This window comes from Crotalus tigris, unplaced genomic scaffold, assembly GCF_016545835.1.
Source record: "Crotalus tigris isolate CLP2741 ecotype Arizona unplaced genomic scaffold, ASM1654583v1 scf7180000018825.4774228, whole genome shotgun sequence".
Classification (NCBI taxonomy): domain Eukaryota; kingdom Metazoa; phylum Chordata; class Lepidosauria; order Squamata; family Viperidae; genus Crotalus; species Crotalus tigris.
In genome coordinates this window covers 2,967,895-2,987,277 of record NW_024097215.1, presented here as the reverse complement: position 1 = coordinate 2,987,277, position 19,383 = coordinate 2,967,895, and the positions used below count along the sequence as shown (strand labels likewise).

At 39.7% G+C, this 19,383-nt stretch overlaps 1 protein-coding gene across 8 annotated transcripts in view; it reads left to right on the top strand.

The window, feature by feature from the left end:
* The window catches only part of PKNOX2 (PBX/knotted 1 homeobox 2), a 271,719-nt gene that overhangs the window by 199,701 nt on the left and 52,635 nt on the right, over positions 1 to 19,383 (top strand). For all 8 annotated transcript variants that reach the window (XM_039356443.1, XM_039356444.1, XM_039356442.1 and 5 more), the window contains 2 exons: positions 10,276 to 10,447; positions 18,784 to 18,972. In XM_039356443.1, coding sequence (XP_039212377.1) covers positions 10,276 to 10,447; positions 18,784 to 18,972 — 361 coding nt within the window. The remainder of the gene's footprint in view (positions 1 to 10,275; positions 10,448 to 18,783; positions 18,973 to 19,383) is intronic.

The following is a 19,383-nucleotide window of genomic DNA, read 5'->3' as shown; positions in this document are numbered from 1 at the left end:
AAGGGAAAAATGCTATGTGAAGGTGGGATGAATCAAGTCAAGGCCATAGGACTTTATATGTATCATGTTGCCCAGTAATAGAAAGAAAATCATTGACAATATGCCATCGGTCCTATTCTACAGACCAAAAACCTTCCAGAAAGACTTGATATGTAGAAGAGAACAGGCTGGGGGTGGAGTCAAGAGAGGAATCAATCTAGAGTCCTTACAATGTCACAAACAATCCAAATCCAGCCCTCATTGAATTCAGTTAACTCTCCTCTAGCTCCAATTTAGTGCTGACCATTAGGTGACTAGATTCTTGTGTATAGACATGAGTAATAAATCATCTTAACAGGAACTTACTGTGTTGTCCTGATTCTTTGCATCTGACATAATGATACCCAACCCTTTTTTCTTCTCTTAAGTAAGAGTACGGTAGCCTGAACTAACAGCATCCTCTTTCCAACCTCCAAATTCCATCAAAATTGTACCTCTGAAACTTGATAGAAAACCATAAAATACCAGCAGCAGCATTTTCCGTTAATGTTCAGTAGAAATCCCCCCCCTTCAAAAAATCTGTAATTAGGTTTACATTGCCTTATTTTATTTTATTTTTAAAATCCCTAATAAACCTAAACAGAAAAGCAGTCCTTAAAATCAGTCCCCAAGCCATCAGCTGATGTTTTTAAATTACAACCTCTTCTATTTCACCACTTGGCAGAAGAAATATTCACTTGAAACCTGCATAGCCTTTAGCAATTGAACCTGAGTCTTAGCTAGATAAATTCCAATTGGGCGAAATAACCAACCAATCTACTCTTGTGCAGTCCATAGCTGTCTTTCAGTTAGACGGGAGGCTACATCGATTTGATTAATAAATCACAAATTAAATACAATTTTGTTTGCTTTATTTCGGTGATGATGACGTACTAGCAACATGCACGTAGAAATAACTCTTAAGTGGTCTGAATTTATACCACAAGGATAAAGAATTTATACCAAAGTACTGGCAGACCGATGGCAGTTTCTAGCTTTTGAACAGAGTTTCAGAGTTAATGCCCTGCTAATTTATGTGTTTCTCTTATATTAGTGATGGACTGGAAAGTCCCTTGTAGTCAATATAAGCTTCCAAGGTCGCTCACGGAGGAAAGGCAAGCAGTGCCCAACAGTCAGCTTGTAGCACAGTTGGTTGGGTCTATAATTGAGGTCGACTTTCCTGGCCAAGGTCATTCTGAAAAAAATAAAAAGTTGAATGGCTGGGAAGCTACCACACTGAGTTTATAGCGTGTTGGGAATTTTATCATGCATAAAAAGAACTTCACAAAGGGCTCTTGTTTTACTTTCAGAAATAAGTTTGGAGAGCCCTGCTATCTGGTAAGCTGACTTATGGGTTCCTCCTGTAGATATCCTTTTTGCTCATACGCTTTCCCCATTCTAAGGGTGTTTTTCCTCTTTCTTGTTTGGCCAAAGCTGGATTAAACCCACTGCGAAGATCTGTAACGAAGTCCAAGTGCAAAAGATACCACAGAAGACATTTGGAATATTAGAATCCCTTTTTTGATTCTAATTTATTTTTCTTCTGCCTGTAAGGTTTAAGCGGCTGCAAAAACATGCATGATGTCGCAGTATCAATTATTACTTGATTTTGCATAAATCCTAACCAGCAGCTATAGCCTAAGATGTTATCAATTATATTGTTGTTGTTGTTTATAGATAACCAACTCCCTAAAGGCGTTTGATGGTTTACAGATACTTATAATTCAAAATACTAAGCTCAATCTATAACATCTATTGCTCATTTACCTAACCCAGAGGAGCACTTCAGATTTATTTATGAGTTTTGTATATTGCTTTTCATTGAGAAAAAAAAAACACGATACTGTTTTCAGTAAATGTATAAACTAACAAAAGCAGTAGAGCCAATGATGATAATATTGCATCATTTTTTAATTGAGTAACTTCATAGATTGAAGAGGCTGTGGATGCAATACAACTTGGCATCAATTTGCCCCTGAGATATTGGAAGACCGCTATCCTGTCCCCCCTCGTCCTTCTCTTCATTAAACTAGGCATACCCAATTCCAGCAGCCATTCCTTATATCTTTTAGCCTCCAGTCCCCTAATCATCTTTGCGCTCTTCTCTGCACTCTTTCTAGAGTCTCAACATATTTTTTACATTGTGGTGACCAAAACTGGATGCAGTATTCCAAGTGTGGCCTTACCAAGGCATTGTAAAGTGGTATTAATACTTCACGTGATCTTTATTATTAAAGGGATGGTGAGATCTTCACCAGTGGATTTTTGTGAGGATAACAGCCTAACAATTTGGGGGAGGCTGGTATGCTTCCTTTTTCAGGTAGAGCAAACTTGGGCAAATTGGCCTACTGTTTCCCTCATTTTGTAATACGGAGAAAGCCCACCCCTGCCTGCTGCTCTTTTAGAAAAGTGAATGAGAAGTACTGATTAGTCTTTTAAAATCCTGCTTTCTCCCCCTGTATTTCATGCCATTCACTCCTCTTCTCCCTCTCTCTCTTGGCAGTTCTCTCCTGGCTGACTTGCAGGCAGAACAGTGCTGAATGTGCTAAATGAGGCCATTAGAGGAATTCATTTCTCTTTATTAGCCTGTGTCAAATCCTTTTTATTAGGGGCTGAAAACGACCTCTCTTTTGCAGTAAAATGTCAGGCCAGTTCAGCTCTTTTATTTGTTCTGCCCTGACTAGGATCAAACCTTCCCGGAATTAGTGTAGAGAGATTTATTTCTTCCAAATTCTGAATAGCTTCAAGGTAGGAAAAAAAAGGGGGGGGACGGGGCAGAAGGAAAAAGAGAACCAGGGTGGGGAGTAGGTGGGTCAATAGTGGGGAGTAGGTGGGTTAATAGTGAGCTCTGCTCCACCGTAGGTTTTAACTAGTTTGACTTTTTTTAAAGTACTTATTAATCCCAACCTTGCATTCCAGGGCAGGAATAATGTAATAGCATGTAGGAATGACCTTCGCAGATGGGTGCAGGGAGCATGGTGCTGCCTAGGGAACGGTTAGATAAGAGAACCCAGAGCCTGCAGCTATGCAACGGGTGGAGAAAGAGACACAAGGGGACACCTTCCCAGTCTATAAAAAGAGACAGTGGGAAGTTTGTACCTTCAGACTTGCAAGATTCTGTCAATTTGCCTTACAATAAAGTAGAATTAGTTCACCTAGTCTTATTTCCTGTATGGTCTACCAAGAAGGCTAAAAGAAATAGTTTCCCAGCTTTTAAAACTTAAAATTAGAAGGGATGTGGTTTCTAGCAGATATAACTGTTTTGTCTTTTGTAAAAAAAAAAAAAAAACCAACCACCACCCTGTTTTGTCTTTTTAAAGAAAGCACATCTATTGTGGTCCTTTTATCTCTATTGATTGAGGGAGAGGCAGTATTTCAGTGGTACACCACAAATTTTGCTTGTGAAAGATTCAAGTTATTTTCAGCTTTAGCTAGAAAAAGGTATGGGCTGAATTAGAGCAAGTAACTGCCATTCAAAATCAGCAATACTGGACTTAGATGGGCCAATTCTCTTAACTTAGCATAAACAGGCTTTTTGCCGTAAAGGAGAACCATCGTTCAGTGGAGAAGTTTCTTGTCTATATGCAGAAGGGGTCTAGGACAACTCGCCATGGCCAACTTGCCGTGATACAATTCAATGCTGTATTAATCGCTTCATTCAGTTACTTTTATGGCTGGTGATCATGTTTTTGTCAAAATTATTATAATGCGTGTATTTCTGGATTGACTTTATTTTATTATTATGGGCCATGGTTCCCTTGAAATTAACTTTTGTATTTGTTGAATTGTCCTGTGGTGAGTTGTCCCATAGCAAGTTGGCCATTGTGAGTTGGTGGCAGTGAGTTGTCCCACTCTGATGAGGAAGGGCTACCTTCAATTCCTTCTATCTCCACATAATCGGGATATCTTCATGGATGAAATTCTGGAGCATTGCTACTGATCAGTTATTGATTGGCAAACTCAGATTATGGCAACTTCCTAACTGTTTCTAATAGGAGGGCTATTGTGGTTGAAGCTAATGCCTGAGGTGTAACTCAAGAAGTATTGTCCTTGCTGTGTCTTGAAATAGTTAGGAAGATCAAGTTGAGCCATTCTCTTTCAACTTACGTAGCTACCTAACTTATATAGGTACATAACTATTTACCCACTTACTACCGTATAGAGTGGTGAAAAGACTTCAGTCAAAGAGCGTATGTCATCATCACCATCATCATTTCTCTGATTCAAACTGATAAGACTTAATTTTGTCTGCTTTCAGTCTTTCTCTTAAAATAAAGGCTATACATACAGCAATCTCGGACTGCACTTTTTTCAATTATCTTTAGGGTAGTTGAGGGACTCGGTGGAAAGGACAATAATATGATGATGGTGCTCAAAGGGACTCGGCTGCAATATTTAAGGCATGATAATGGTTCTCTGGAATATCTCTCAAAATAGGCACTGGGACTTAGAGAGCTTTTGCTGAACAATACTTGGATTGAGAATAAATCAATTGCTGGTCATACATTGGCAGGATAGTTTTTGAGTCTTGCTCAGTGATGCTTATTTGGGGAGTCTTTGGATGAATCATTATCTGTCAGTGTTATCTACTTCACAGAGTAGAAGGTAGAAAGTATTATGAAGCTTGTATAGAAGTTCCCCACACTCTCCTCTTAATTATTCATTTTGATATGAGAGAGCAGACCATGCATAAATGCATTTTATTGGAGGAAGGGAGAGAGAGAGAGAGAGAGAGAGAGAGAGAGAGAGAGAGAGAGAGAGAGAGATTGAACTACTTTCTCTATTCACTTGATATATACCTTTCTATTACATGGTTGCTCCTTGGTTAGTATTTGGACAGGAAATAACCAAGAACTCTCAAGGCTGTAGCTTAACTGAGAAGCTGAAAACTATTCTACAAAAAGACAATGACAAGTAGCCAAGAAGATTGCTTGGAACTGACCAGGAAGCAACCAAGAGATGAGCTTGACTCAAGAGATTTTTACACTAACTTAAGCTGGTTATAGAGCACAGGGTTGAACTCAATACCAGTACAGTTTAATTATTGGTTTTTCTTATGGAGCAAAAGAAGTAAAGCACAGGGATGCTCTGAAGAATTCATCCCTGGAGGTTTCAGATAACTTTTTGATGGGTTGAATGGTGGTGACTTAATCCATGAAGCAAAAAATGGTGTCTTCTTAAGTAGGGCAGACAATATTTGTCTTTCCAGATTTTGTTACATTGCAACTCGGGATAGCAGAGAAAGCTTATGGGAGTCCAACCCAGTCATTGCTGGATGGCTGAACATTGTCAACCAGCCCCAGGAGCAACTTCCATTCCCTCAAAATCCAGTTCTGAGCACTTGCATATTCACTTGACACAGAGGCTGAACTACAAGTATGGATTACTTGAAAGTTAATGTTACTTCCAAATAATCTTATACTCTAAAAAAAAATGGATGGATATCAAGTAGACTGTGATGGGGTTGAGATCTCTAGAGCAAAAACAAAGTTCTCCATTGGGAAAGCCCAACTGCCCTTATTACAATATTCTTCCCAACTGTTTTTTTTTTCCTATCACTTAAACTATTTCAGGTTGTCTCAGTGAATGAAATAAGTTCTTAGGCAGAGGAAATCAATAAAAACATTCCTGTATGATATTATTTTCTTCATACTCTTCAGGATTGACTTTTTCCCAAGATGAATGGATGCTTCCATTCATACTGGCTAAACAAATATGCCAGATTGAAACATTGTCCTTGTCTCTTTTATAGCCACAAATGGCATTAATTCTTGGAAAGAGAAAACTGATGGTACTCCCAAATTCTGAGTCAATTTATCACATTTCTTCCACAGCTGGCTGCAGTGTTCAGAATCTGATGAGTTTCCTTCAATACCTTATAAGGTTTCACTTGCTATCAGCCATGAAAATAGCCAATATTTTGCCAGTACTTCCATAACGCATTCTTGATCCTCTAAAAAATATGGACGGCAGAGCTACCCAAGCAGCGGTAAAGAATAAAATGTAGAATATCCTCTAAAATGGGTGGGGGATGGGGGGATTGTTGAGGACAGGCGATATCCAGATGCTATGTAGTAGTATGGTTTCTCCTGTGAATATTTTGTGGTGAGATCTCAGAGGGTAAATAGGTGGTGACATATATTTGGTAAGTCTTGACAAGGGAGCATCTTAAAACCAGCACAGACTGAATGCATTTATAAAACCTGGGTTTTTCACATTTAATCTGATGACAATTACCTATTGACAACCCAGAGATCTGTGAGAAATCCAACAGTTCTTTTAACCTGAAGGTAGCCCTTGATATATGGAACCTGCTCATTACAGTTGAAAGTCATAACAGTCATAAAATGAGTCGATCATATCCCCGGCCTGATTTTACAAGCCTTTTGCTGTAATCATTAAGCCAATGCAACAGTCATAAAGTGGCTGCCAGTGCTATTAAGCAAACCAATGGTTCACTACAGGTGCTGTCTTGAGGAAAACTGGAAGTTAGTCCTATTTTGCAGCAAATCATCATAATACCTGGTCATGTGACCATAGGACATGGAAATTGCCATAATGCGGCCATGTTGCCCAAAGCCTGAAGTTTGGTCACATGTCCCAAGAGAGGGTCTAGCCATTGGAACTTTGAATCCAGGTCATAAGTCCCCTTTTGGGGATTGCTCATGACTTCAAATGGTTACTAAATGATTGGTCATAATTCAAGGACTACCTTTCTCTAGGCTGAGAAAGGCTGTTGCATAGAAGAAAACTCTCCAAAGGATTTTCTTCCTTAGGAGCCTGCTTGCCTGTCTTTCTGTCTGTCTGTCTGTCTGTCTATCATCTAGCTAGCTAGCTAGCTATCATCTATCCATCATCTATCATCTATCTATCTATCTATCTATCTACCTACCTACCTACCTACCTACCTATCATCTATCATCTATCTATCTATCTATCTATCTATCTATCTATCTATCTACCTACCTACCTACCTACCTACCTACCTACCTACCATCTATCATCTATCTATATCTATCATCTATTCACGTATCTATCATCTCTCTATCATCTATCAATCATCTATCATCCATGATCTATCTATCATTTACCATCTATCTATCTATCTATCTATCTATCTATCTATCTATCTATCTATCTATCTATCATCTATTTACATATCTATCATCTCTATCATCTATCAATCATCTATCATCTATCTACTGTATCTACCATCTATCAATCATCTATCATGTATTATATTTATTGTCTATTTATCTATATCATCTATCTATCATCTATCAATCATGTATCATCTATGATCTATCTATCATCCATCTAGCTAGCTTGCTAGCTAGCTATCGTCTCTCTATTATCTATCTATCTAATTTTTACCCTAACCATATCAACTATGTGACTCTGGGCAGTTTATCTAGGATTGGGCTGGTCTAAAGGAGCAGTCTAGCATTGTTTTTTTGTTTGTTTGTTTGTTTTTGCTTCTGTCTTGGGCCAGCCTTGTGTAAGTTTGCTCCTCAGAGTTTTCACCAGGCCAGGTGAGGTGAGTTCAAAGCAGCGATTCCCTCTCTTCTCCCATCACTTTGTGCTTCTAATTTCCTTCATAACATTGAAAAGGAATTGGTGCTGTGTGCAAAGGTTTGGGGAAAGGAGGAGGGCCTGCACGTCGCTGAACTCCAACCACCTGGCATTACTGCTCGGATTATTAGTTCCTAGTAATTTAGTGCCCTTGCGCAGGGTCGATTTGTGCCTTTCATTTCTAATTGATCTAATGGCTGTTTAAATGGCAGCAGGCATCTGTTGAGAGTGGGAAGGTTCATAAGGCGAAATAATTCATAACACCGTCTGGAATTTGCCTTTCATATCCCTCAGCTAAGCCTCGGGAGGGCTGCCTAAATTATGACCAGGGAAACTTCCCTCCACCTGCCCCCACCTCCGTATTCTGCTCATGGCTGGAAGAATCTTGCATTAAACTGGGATCAGTCTAGATTAGACTGTAATATGGTGCAGTATTAGTGGCTGCAAATGAAGACTTCTATCAGAGTTTAACCCCTTCACCTGCTCTTCCCTTTGTTTTGATCCTGGAAAACCTGGCTAGCCCATCGGTGCCTCTGATTTGTGGCTATGTATAATAGAATGTTCAACTTGCCAGACTCGTGGGATAACTTCCAGACGAAGCATTCAGAATAACACGCTTGAAAGAAAGGAAAACATATTTTGATTAAATAAAGAGTGAGACTTTCAGCCCTTAGCAAAATGGACATCCTTTTTTTCTTTTCTTTTCAATACCTCACATATGCAAAGGTAAGGAGGAAAAAAAATCTCTTTACCGCTTTCTCACACACACACATACACACACACACAACACACACACACATACAACGCACACAGCAACCCATGCCCCATTGTGTCATCATTTCAGAGATATTTCCTTACCTAAATGGAGAAACAGAATGACCAAGGGTGGTCAAAAAAGCAGTGAATGCAGGAGGAACTTCCGATTTCCTGCTGGCTTCCCCACTGAGTTTTCTTGTGGAAATTTGGAAATCTTTTTCCCTCTCTCCCTTCCTAATTCATGGCCTGCTGCCCGGTGGGGGAAGGAGTGAAGGATTGTGAATATGGTTAGGAAACTGTCACCCAGAGTCTCTTTGGATAATGAGATGGGTGGCATATAAATTTAATAAATAAAATGATGTCATGCAGCAGCAGCATAGCAGGAGGCTAAAGCATGGAAGCAGATACAACTTTCCCAAATATTATTGTCTTGGGAGTTCTGGGTCCCAGATTTTGGACACATTCTGTAAGTTAGCCCATTTAAGGTACCTTCTTTCAAAATTTGTCACTCTATGATGCGCTGTTTCGCCCAGATAAAGGTCATGAGAAGAAGATTTTTAGAAATATATATAGTTTATTAAAAGAAAAATGGATCTTGGATAATACATCTGGCCCTGTTCCCTATTTCAGCAGCCTTGGTGGCAAATTACTGGGTGATGAAATGTTTCACACACCTCTCCTTTCCTTCTTCCCTCCTTCTTCGTTTCTGTGGGTCTGATAAGGCTTAGTAGATGAGTAATTACATTAAGTTTACTATTCTTAGCTGAATCCCATTCATTTGCTTGCTCCGAAATCCTGTGCTGGCCAACTTTTAACATTGTAGATAATCAATTTGTAAAGCAAGATTGTGCATGTTGTCCATGACTAGACTGCTGCATGTTGATGAGTTTGACTTGCGTGGAGACTACAAAAAAGAAAAATGAAAGCAGAATACAGGTTGTATAAACATACTCTCCAGGTGTATATCTTATATAAGTGTTAGCTGTCTGTTGAAATGCTGAAACATTCGTGAAAATCTGGTGTAAGACAAAAGCTGTCTTACACCAGATTTGGTTATTTGTCCTTTGTTTTGGCTACTCTGGCTGTTTTCCAAGCTGTCAAACAATGAAGGACTTTCCTGTCACCAGTTTTCTAAGTTTAAACCTAAGAACTTTTGTATGCAAGACTGCCCTTTGTTCTTCTCTGTATGTTCCTGGGTTTTTTTTCCTTCTTTGAAAGAAACTTCCCACTCCAACCCAGCCCCCTTCCTGGGGTTTTCTTTCTTTCTTTCTTTCTTTCTTTCTTTCTTTCTTTCTTTCTTTCTTTCTTTCTTTCTCTCTCTCTCTCTCTCTCTCTCTTTCTTTCTTTTTCCCACTCTCCTTCCTTCCTTCTTTCTGTCTTTTCTTTCCTTCCCGCTCTCTATTCTTCTTCCTTCCTTCCTTCCTTCCTTCCTTCCTTCCTTCTTTCTTTCTTTCTTTCTTTCTTTCCTTCTCTCTCTCTTCCTTTTAAATTTCTTTTAATGGGGCTTTCTCAGTTATCTCATTGGGCAATGGTAGAAGGTTTTGATTTTTTTTTTTCTAGTTATACTAATTCTGCAGTCTCTCTTGCTTTTCTTGATTCCTGATCTGAAAGAGAAAAAAAAAGCTTTATGAGAGATTTTTCTCCTGATATTTTCCTTTAGGATTTAACTGAAGCTTAGGAAGCTGGGAAGCCCCCAACAAATTGTGAGATGAAAGGATGGATGCTTGAACATACCTCTCAGGCACTTCCTAACTAAAGCAAGTTGAGGAACGTGAGATTTTTTTTCATCTCCTTTGAATAAGAATTGAAGGGGAGCAGCAGCGTTCATGAATATAGAACAGCAGGAAGCTGTATATAAATTGAGAGATAGAAATGGCCTTGTTGACGCATTTGTCTCTGAAATGTCATTCTATTTCCTTTTCCCTTTAGGCATCCTCTTTTCCCCCTCCTGACGCTGCTATTTGAGAAATGCGAGCAAGCGACCCAGGGCTCGGAATGCATCACCTCTGCCAGCTTTGATGTTGACATTGAGAACTTCGTACACCAGCAAGAGCAGGAGCACAAACCATTCTTCAGTGATGATCCTGAGCTGGACAATTTGGTAATTCTTCCACTTCAACCATTTTATCTCATACAGTACATACATATTCCTTGAACTTCAAAGTTAATGCCTGCACTGCATCCATCTCACTGCACCTTGGCCTTCACGTTGAAAGCCTCTGGCTTAACAGCAAGGGAACCAAAGTTCTCCTTCTTCAACAAATAAGGCCAAACTATATTTAACAGCATGGATTTCACTGGCCAAATTGCACCCTCTCACCACTGATCTCTGCCACAGTGATATCCCTGCTCCTTCAAGGACATCTATCCCGCCCGCCATGTCCTCACCAGAGGTCTCGGCTCAGAACCATAGAAATGCCACATGGTTTCCCCTAATAATGTCATTCCCTGCCTCTTATGAGGGATACCATGAGTGATGATCCATTGTAAGGATCACGGATGATCCACTCGAGCAGCTTGTGTTCAAACATGGCGGTAGCCATGGACCAAGGCGATGGGAAATGTGTGGCCATCAAGATTGGACGGCTGCCATTAGCATTGGAGAGGCTGATTGCTGGAGGACCACATCTTATCTCTCATTTCAAGCTGGTGGGTGTGAACAAATGAAATAGATGGGAGCTTGCTGATGCTAATTGTCAGGCACAAAAGAGCAGACCCTCATATCAGGTCCACAACTCAATGTTCAATTAAGCTGATTTATTGCTAAGTGCCTGTGCACAGGACTCTTCTCAACTAATGGCCAGCACCTGGTCTGCACTAGATAAGGATCAACAGCATTCTTGAGGATGGGTTGGATTTAGTTCACTTGTGGCTACATAAGGATTCTAGGCTGATCCCTTTTTTCATTCTGCCCCCAGATTCTGCCATTGTTAGAATAACAATGAAACACAGAAGAAAATGTCAACACAGCATTAATATGGGGGGGGGGATTTTAGTTTGCCAGATGTGATTCTAATGATTCTAAGATATATTATTCAATGGAGGTAACATTTCCCAGTTTCGTGTAGTGATCTGGAATAACTCTATGCCAGACACTTGACCCAAATTTAAAAAGACAGCTGATTGCACAGATTCTTAAACAGTGAGTCCTTGGCAGCTACCTGAAAGTGACAATTGCTGACACTGAGTTTTTTGGGCTGGTCACTTTGACATCCACTTAGGCTGTGCAAACACTCTCTCTCCTTTTGGCATCTTCTTTCAATATTTGGCTGAAAACAACATGTTGCAACTTCAGCTCCTGATGACAAAGCTGTTTCTCTCCTGGAAAACTATATTTATACCTGCAGGACCTGTATAGCAGAAAAAAAACCTTGATCTTTCTTGCTGGTTGAAATTGCAAGAATGAATGAATGAATGAATGAATGAGCGAGCATGTAAGTGAGTGAGTGAGTTAGTGAGTTGTGGACAAAGGCGAGTTAAGGGTTATGTATTTATTTAAAAAAAACTTGAAAGCAGCAGTAGTTGTAATTTTCCTTTTGTTTGTTTTTTTGTTTTCATGGAGAGTGATTTTTTTTTTCCTTAAGATACATGAATATGAACATTTCTTCTAGAGAAGTTAGCTGGAAAAGATTTGAAGGAGATCACAATCAGTTAAATGCCCGATTTCTTCCTTGGTTTCAAGACGGGTTTTGGGTTTTTTTGCAATTTGTTCCAACTCCCTTCTGCTATTTTTGTACAGATTATATTAAAGTTCACTGTTCTTATGTTAGTATCCTGTGTCATTTATCCAAGGGATTCAGTGTCAAAAGTTAAAGCTGTGCCAATGAATTCAAAAGGGCTATAAGATGCTGCGGTTCTCCTATAAGGCTGGCAGAGTCTTTCTCTTTTCATCAGTTGATTTCACTTGATGTACTTCTTTTACTGGAACATAATTAAATGTAATAAAGATGAGGATGTCCTTGGCTCCAGACTGTACTTGTGGCTGAAACACTTCATAACCAGAAGACTTATTATACCCTTCTAATACAGCCCTTAAGAATCCCCGGTTCCTTTCAGATGAGCCTTTTTAGCGATTGCACCAAGATTTCTAAGATCATATAGGATTTCCAATCCCAGATTCTATAGTCAGAAAATTTAGCAGCATATAGATAGACCTTGTGCCGGACTGACCATCACTGGTTCTGCATCAGTAAATAATTGAAGGTCATTGCCACCAATGTGTTACATTTTTCTTTCAAATTCATTAACAGAAGTGGCCTTTGGTGACAAAGTGGCATTTTGCATGAAGCAAAAATGGTCCCATCTGGACTAACAATCAAATACTAGTCTGAGTTCCTTGCTGCTGTCTTTATTTTCCATGGAAAACATCCCATTGGCCACCAAGGAGAATGGGAAAATCTGGAAATTCCCCAGATTTTCCAGTAGAACTATAACCAGTCAGTAGTGTACACACTACACATAGAACATAGAATAATAGAGTTGGAAGGGATCTTGTGGGTCTTGTAGTCCAATCCTCTGCTTGAGCAGGAGACCCTATACCATTTCAGACAAGTGTCTCTCTTTGAAAGCCTCCAGTGATGGAGCACCCACAACTTCTAAAGGCAAGCTATTCCATTGGTTGATTGCTCTCACCGTTTGGAAATTTCTCCTTCATTCTAGGTTGCTTCTCTCCTAGATTAGTTTCCATTCATTGTCTGGTCTTGCCTTCAGGTGCTTTGGAAAATAGTTTGACCCCCTCATTTTTGTAGGAGCCGCTCAAATATTGGAACACTGCTGTCATGTCACCCCTAGTCCTTCTTTTCATTAAACTAGACATACCCAGTTCCTGTAGCTATAGCAGCACTCACAATACCACTAAACTTTGCTTCTATCACTACTAATATTAATATATTAACTGTTATTGTTATCTCTCCGATTGTTTTCCTGGATTTTTTTTTAAAGCTCATAGGCGACAGTACTTGGAAGTCTTGCAAACCGTGATGCTTCAAATGAATCCTCCTTCCCCATGATCCTCATCTCCCAAAGTTTATTTGTTGTATGTACATGGTTTTAATGCTACTAATCCTATGTAAATTGTCCACCATAGCTGACAGCAAAGAGGAGAGGAAAAGGCCAGGGACATTAACCATCATTAGAATAAGAATCATGTATTCCTCACAGGCGAGATGCACATAATTAGAAATTAGAAAAAGGTCAGATCTCGCCATTATCAACTCAATCAGCTGCTGAGTGCCACACAGTCAATTAATTCAGCATCTGTATTTTTTACAACCCCGCACACGTATTCCATCGGACTGTAACTCATTATCCGGACAGATATACGGCTCAGCAAAGCAGAGACATAAAATGAGAGACCCCGAGCAAATGAGCTGAGATAATTGAGAGATTTATTATATATATAATATATAATACACACACACACACACACACACACACACTTACACACATGAAGAGAGGTGTATATACCTGGGCACACACAACTTTCCTTGCCCTTGAATGCTAACTTTCAGGACGATGTTTGTTGAGCAGGTCCAATGTTACTGGAGAACTTCTACTATCATGGTTCTTCCTTTACTTTCTTTCTTGCAATCTTGTGGATCTTTCCAAGAGCTGAGAGTGGCCCTTGGGACTTCTATTCCTGTCCTCTTTCATCTTCACAAAAACCTTGCTGGAGATGCAGAAGGATGGTGTCTCTGCTAGGTTCATAACCAGAATTTCATGGCTGAGAAGGCACTTTCCATCTTGACATTCACTTCACTGTACTAGATTAGTCCTATTCTGTGACTATTGATGTATGTGGGAAGAACGGGCTGGTTGTCTTCTCACTTCTTCCTTCATTTCCAGCTTCCCCCTGTTGAAGACAGGTGGATAACTGCATTTGGATAATTGGGGTAATAGTTCTTCCTGTACAGGTGTTCCTCAACTTATGAACCACAGCTAGGACCATAATTTCCTTTGCTAAGCATGGCAATTGTTCACTGAGTCATATTCAATTTTATGGCCTTTTATGACACAGTTGTTAAACAAATCACTGCAGTTGTGAAGTGTATCACCCAGACATTAGGCAAATCCAGTTTCCCTCACTGACTCTACTGTGTTCCCTTCACTTCCCCCACGGAAGGAAGGAAGGAAGGAAGGAAGGAAGGAAGGAAGGAAGGAAGGAAGGAAGGAAGGAAGGAAGGAAGGAAGGAAGGAAGGAAGGAGAAATTCATAGTATGACCTGACTGAGAGCCGGTGGACAATTGAGTTTGCTTCTGGTGAAGTTTTAATAACAAGCATCCTTTAGTAGATGGGGCAGTTGTAGGAATTTTCCCCCTATTTGCACACAAAGTGCCTTAGTTTCAAATAATATTAAATTATTCTCTCCTTTCTCTATCTACTTTTCCCTTCTGCCTTTTTTGAAATTCAGCTAGGAAAGCTTTCATACTTCCGCAAGGGGATAGAGGAACCCATCCATTTTCATTTCTCTTGGCTGCTTAATTTTGTGAGAAGGTCAAGTTTGGTTTGTCAAATGGGAGAAAAGCTCCTTTTAAAATTTTGCTCCAAATTTATATTTTAGCAATAGCAATAGCACTTCGACTTATACACTACCACAGAGTGTTTTACAGCACTTTACAAATGAGTCACAAGGCTGAAGCATTATTTGCATATTGCCCCCCCCCCCCAACAATCTGGGTCCTTATTTTACTGATCTCGGAAGGATGAAAGGCTGAGTCAACCTCAACCCCATCAGGATCGAACTCCTGGCTGCGGTAGAGTGAGCCTGCAATACTGCATTCTAACCACTGCACCACCACAGTTCCACCAGGTTTTAATACAAAATTTTGTTTAGTAAGAGGTGTATTTCAATACAAGTTAATATAGATCCTTACTGACAAACTGCATTGCGAAGCAGAGCTATGGTTGTCAATTGATAAAGTTTCCATTTCTCTATTGATTTAAAAATGTGAGCTTAGGTAAGTTTATTTCAAACTGTTCCTTCCATTATCATAGAAGAAAAATTGATATTCTGCGCTCTTTGATAGCACCTTCCTTAATAATCATGCTGCTACTTCTTCTTAGCAGAATCCAAAGCAAATTCCAGGTTGATAAGTGCAGTGGGCCACTCCTTGAACAGCCTGTGACTAATAAGCTGGTAAAAGGGACCATTAAAATTAGCAAGTTGAAAAAACTGGTTTGAAATGTAAAGACCATTTGTTACAAAATTTTTAAAAAGCTGATTTACTACTCTGGGGTGAATAGCTGAGATTTTATACCTGATTCAGGATTTGGAGCTGGGGCTATAAAAAATGGAAGGCCTCCATTCCATGCATGGCATGTTTTATGTGTAAATTTTTTAACATTTATGGGGTACATTTTATGAAGGCCAAGACTTCTCCCAAGGGAGAGCTTACGAGGCAGATTTTTCATTCTCTGGGCTTGTTAAACAGAGAAGTCAGCTGAGAATAATCAAGGATGCTCTTAAGAATTCTCATGGCTGGATTCCAAAATGCTCCGAGAATGAAAAGCTGAGTTTTCCCAGGGGAACATTTGGGAGCTGTGCCTCTCTTAGTGGCGCCAGCAGCATCCATTAGCAGACATAGAACAGTACAGGTGGTCCTCCGCTTGCAACAGTTCACTTAGTGACTGTTCAAAGTTACAACGGCAGTGAAAAAAGGGACTGATGAACCTTTTTCACAGTTACCACCGTAGCAGCATCCCCAGGGTCACGTGATTTACATTCAGACGCTTGACAACTGACTCACATCTATGATGGGCGCAGTGTCCTGGGGTCACGTGATCCCCTTTTGGCAAGCAAAATCAATGGGGAAACCAAATTCACTTAACAACCGTGTTACTAATTTAACAACTGCAGTGATTCACTTAACAAAGGTGGCGAGTCATAAAATGGGGTAAAACTCACTTAACAAATTTCTCACTTAGCTACATAAATTTGGGGATCAGTTGTCGTTGTAAGTTGAGAACTACCTGTAGTCCAGTTCTGACAGGGTGTCAGCCCTCCTGGGTAAACCAAACAGGAAACACCAGTAGGTGAACTAAATCTACTTTATTGTAGATTTTAATTTACAGAATCTTCCAAGTTTGAAAGTACAAGCTTTTAACTGCCTGATCCATTAGGGGATGTCCTTCCTAAATGTCTGTGGAGATTCTCAAACATCCAGGTGATAGTTGTCTCAAAGGTGTTTTTCCAAATGGCAACTGGACTTTCTTGTGTGTTTTATTCTGGAAAACATTTTGTTTCTCATCCAAGAAGCTGTAGCCAGAACTGAAGAAGCTTCTTGAATGATAAACGAAACATTTTCAAAAGAAAAAAAAACAATAAAAACCAAGAAAGTCCAGTTGCCTTTTGGAAAAGCATCTTTGGCAGGTCCTTCCTAAGTATCTTCCCCTGACTGTTAAGCCACTGAGGGCTCCTGCCTCTCTTTTTTAATTTTTTCTTAGGCAACATCTCTTCCCCTCATTGCTCAAAGTCATCAGCACATACCATGACACATGGCTTTTCTGCTTTTTAGAAATCCAGGATCCACAGGAAGCTCGATCGTTGGCAATTTCACTCACAGCTGCATCTCTATTCTCCATGATCTTCCATTTTTCTTACATAGATAGTAGACCAGCTCCACACGTCACCCTTCACTTGTGTAGCCATGAAAAAAATTCCACTCCTATTAAAGGGGATGATTCTTCTAAGATAGTACTTAAGATATCATTGTATACTTGGGTTTTTTTTGAATATTTGGGGAATCTCTGCCTTCATTGTCCATGTTTAAAATTTGTGGGTTATTAAAAATAATGATTATTTTGGACACTTTTGAATCTGTTTAGGAAGAAGCTGAATTTTCAGCTAATTGTCAAACAGCAATTGTACTATGAAGTGGTTATGTGTTATGATGGGTTCTTTTTGGAGAAAAATTATTTCATCTATTCTTTCTATATGGGGGACTGGTCAGTTTTTGTACAGGCTCATGTTCTATTGAACTGTATATTGATTGTTTGGAAAGAAACAAGAAAACAGCAGCTAAGAAGGTTTTTGCTTTTTTATGATTGCAACAATCTGGTGCTATAAAGTTGGGACCTATTTTCCATCAATTACACAGTATGTAACTATGTCTATAGCTGAACAACTATTTGATCACAGGAGCAATGAGCAGAATAGATACCGGTAACCCTCAACTTACAATTGTCCGTTTAGGGACTGTTCAAAGTGGAAATGTCCCTGAAAAAAGTGACTGGTTGTCACACTTACAACCATTGCAACATTCCTATAATCACATGTTTGCAGTGTCTCGGAGTTATGGGATAATAATAATAATAATAATAATAATAATAATAATAACAACAACAACAACAACAACAACAACAACAACAACAACAATAATGATGATGATGATGATGATGGAAGGGACCTTGAAGGTCATCAAGTCCAACCCCCTGCTCAGGCAGGAAACCCTACACCATTTCGGACAGATGCTGTCCAGTCTCTTCTTAAAAACTTCCAGTGTTGGAGCATTCACCGCTTCTGGAGGCAGGTTGTTCCATTAATAAATTGTTCTAACTGTCAGGAAGTTTCTCCTTAGTTCTAGGTTGCTTCTCTCATTGATTAGTTTCCATCCATTGCTTCTTGTCCAGCCCTCAGGCGCTTTGGAGAATAGCTTGACTCCCTCTTCTTTGGGGCAGCCCCTGAGATATTGGAAGACTGCTATCATGTCCCCCCTCGTCCTTCTCTTCGTTAAACTAGACATACCCAATTCCAGCAACTGTTCCTTATATGTTTTAGCCTCCAGTCCCCTAATCATCTTTGTTGCTCTTCTCTGTACTCTTTCTAGAGTCTCAGCATCTTTTTTACATTGTGGTGACCAAAACTGAATGCAATATTCCAAGTGTGGCCTTCCCAATCAGCTTATGACAAGCAAAGTCAATGGGGAAAGCCAGATTCACTTAAGAAGCATGTGACTCACTTAATAACTGCATCTCCACAACCATGGAAAAAGGTCATAAAATCAGACACAGCACACTTAACAATCCGTGTGCTTAACCATGGAAATTCTCACCCCTGATTGTGGTTACAGATTGAGGACTACCCGTATTATATCTTTACTTTCCCATTACTTATTATTAAGTAAAGGGATGTACACACCGATCATTTAACTAGATAACATGATGTGTGTGTGTGTGTGTGTGTGTGTGTGTTTGCCTGTGCACAAATGCACCTATACTTGTGAGGGTTTTTTGGATCAGAAATATAAGAGAAATATTTTTTTTTTCAAACATAAAAATAAAAACGAGAAAGCGCCTGCATTTTTCAATGATTAAATACATAATTAATTAAGGAACATAGCAGAACTGATTGCCGTCGTTTGAAGGCATTATCTTCCATCGATGCATTTGTTGTTTTCTATAAGTAAAATGACCCCAGCTCTTGCTTTTAATTGTCTGCAGATGGTGAAAGCTATTCAGGTCCTCCGAATTCATCTCTTGGAGTTGGAGAAAGTGAACGAATTGTGCAAAGACTTTTGTAACCGTTACATCACCTGCCTCAAAACTAAGATGCACAGCGACAACCTTCTCAGGAATGACCTTGGGGGACCTTACTCCCCGAATCAGTCCTCCATTAACCTACACACACAGGTAATTGCTGAAAAATACACTTCGCCAGCAGCCGTAGATTGGCAGAATGTGACCAAACACAGAGAGCCCTGATCTTCAGAAATATGTTCATTATTCTTGTCTTTCACACTGTGCACCAAGTCTTCTCTTTTTCTGCCCTAGCATTTTGTCCTGCTTAGTTACAGCCTCTGCTTTGTTTACATTGTGCTTGCTTCACTGACGCACCAAAGCTGCCAATGCACAACGCAACAAAGGGATTGCTTTTCAACCTACTGGCTGTAGAACTTAAGCTAGGAAGATGAGAAAGAGTGACTGGCCCCAAACCACCCAGCTGGTTTACGTGCCGAAGGAAAGACTAGATCTAGATCTTACAATCCTCATCCAGTTCCTTAACCACTATATCATGCTGGCTCTCTATCAAAGTTTATCAAA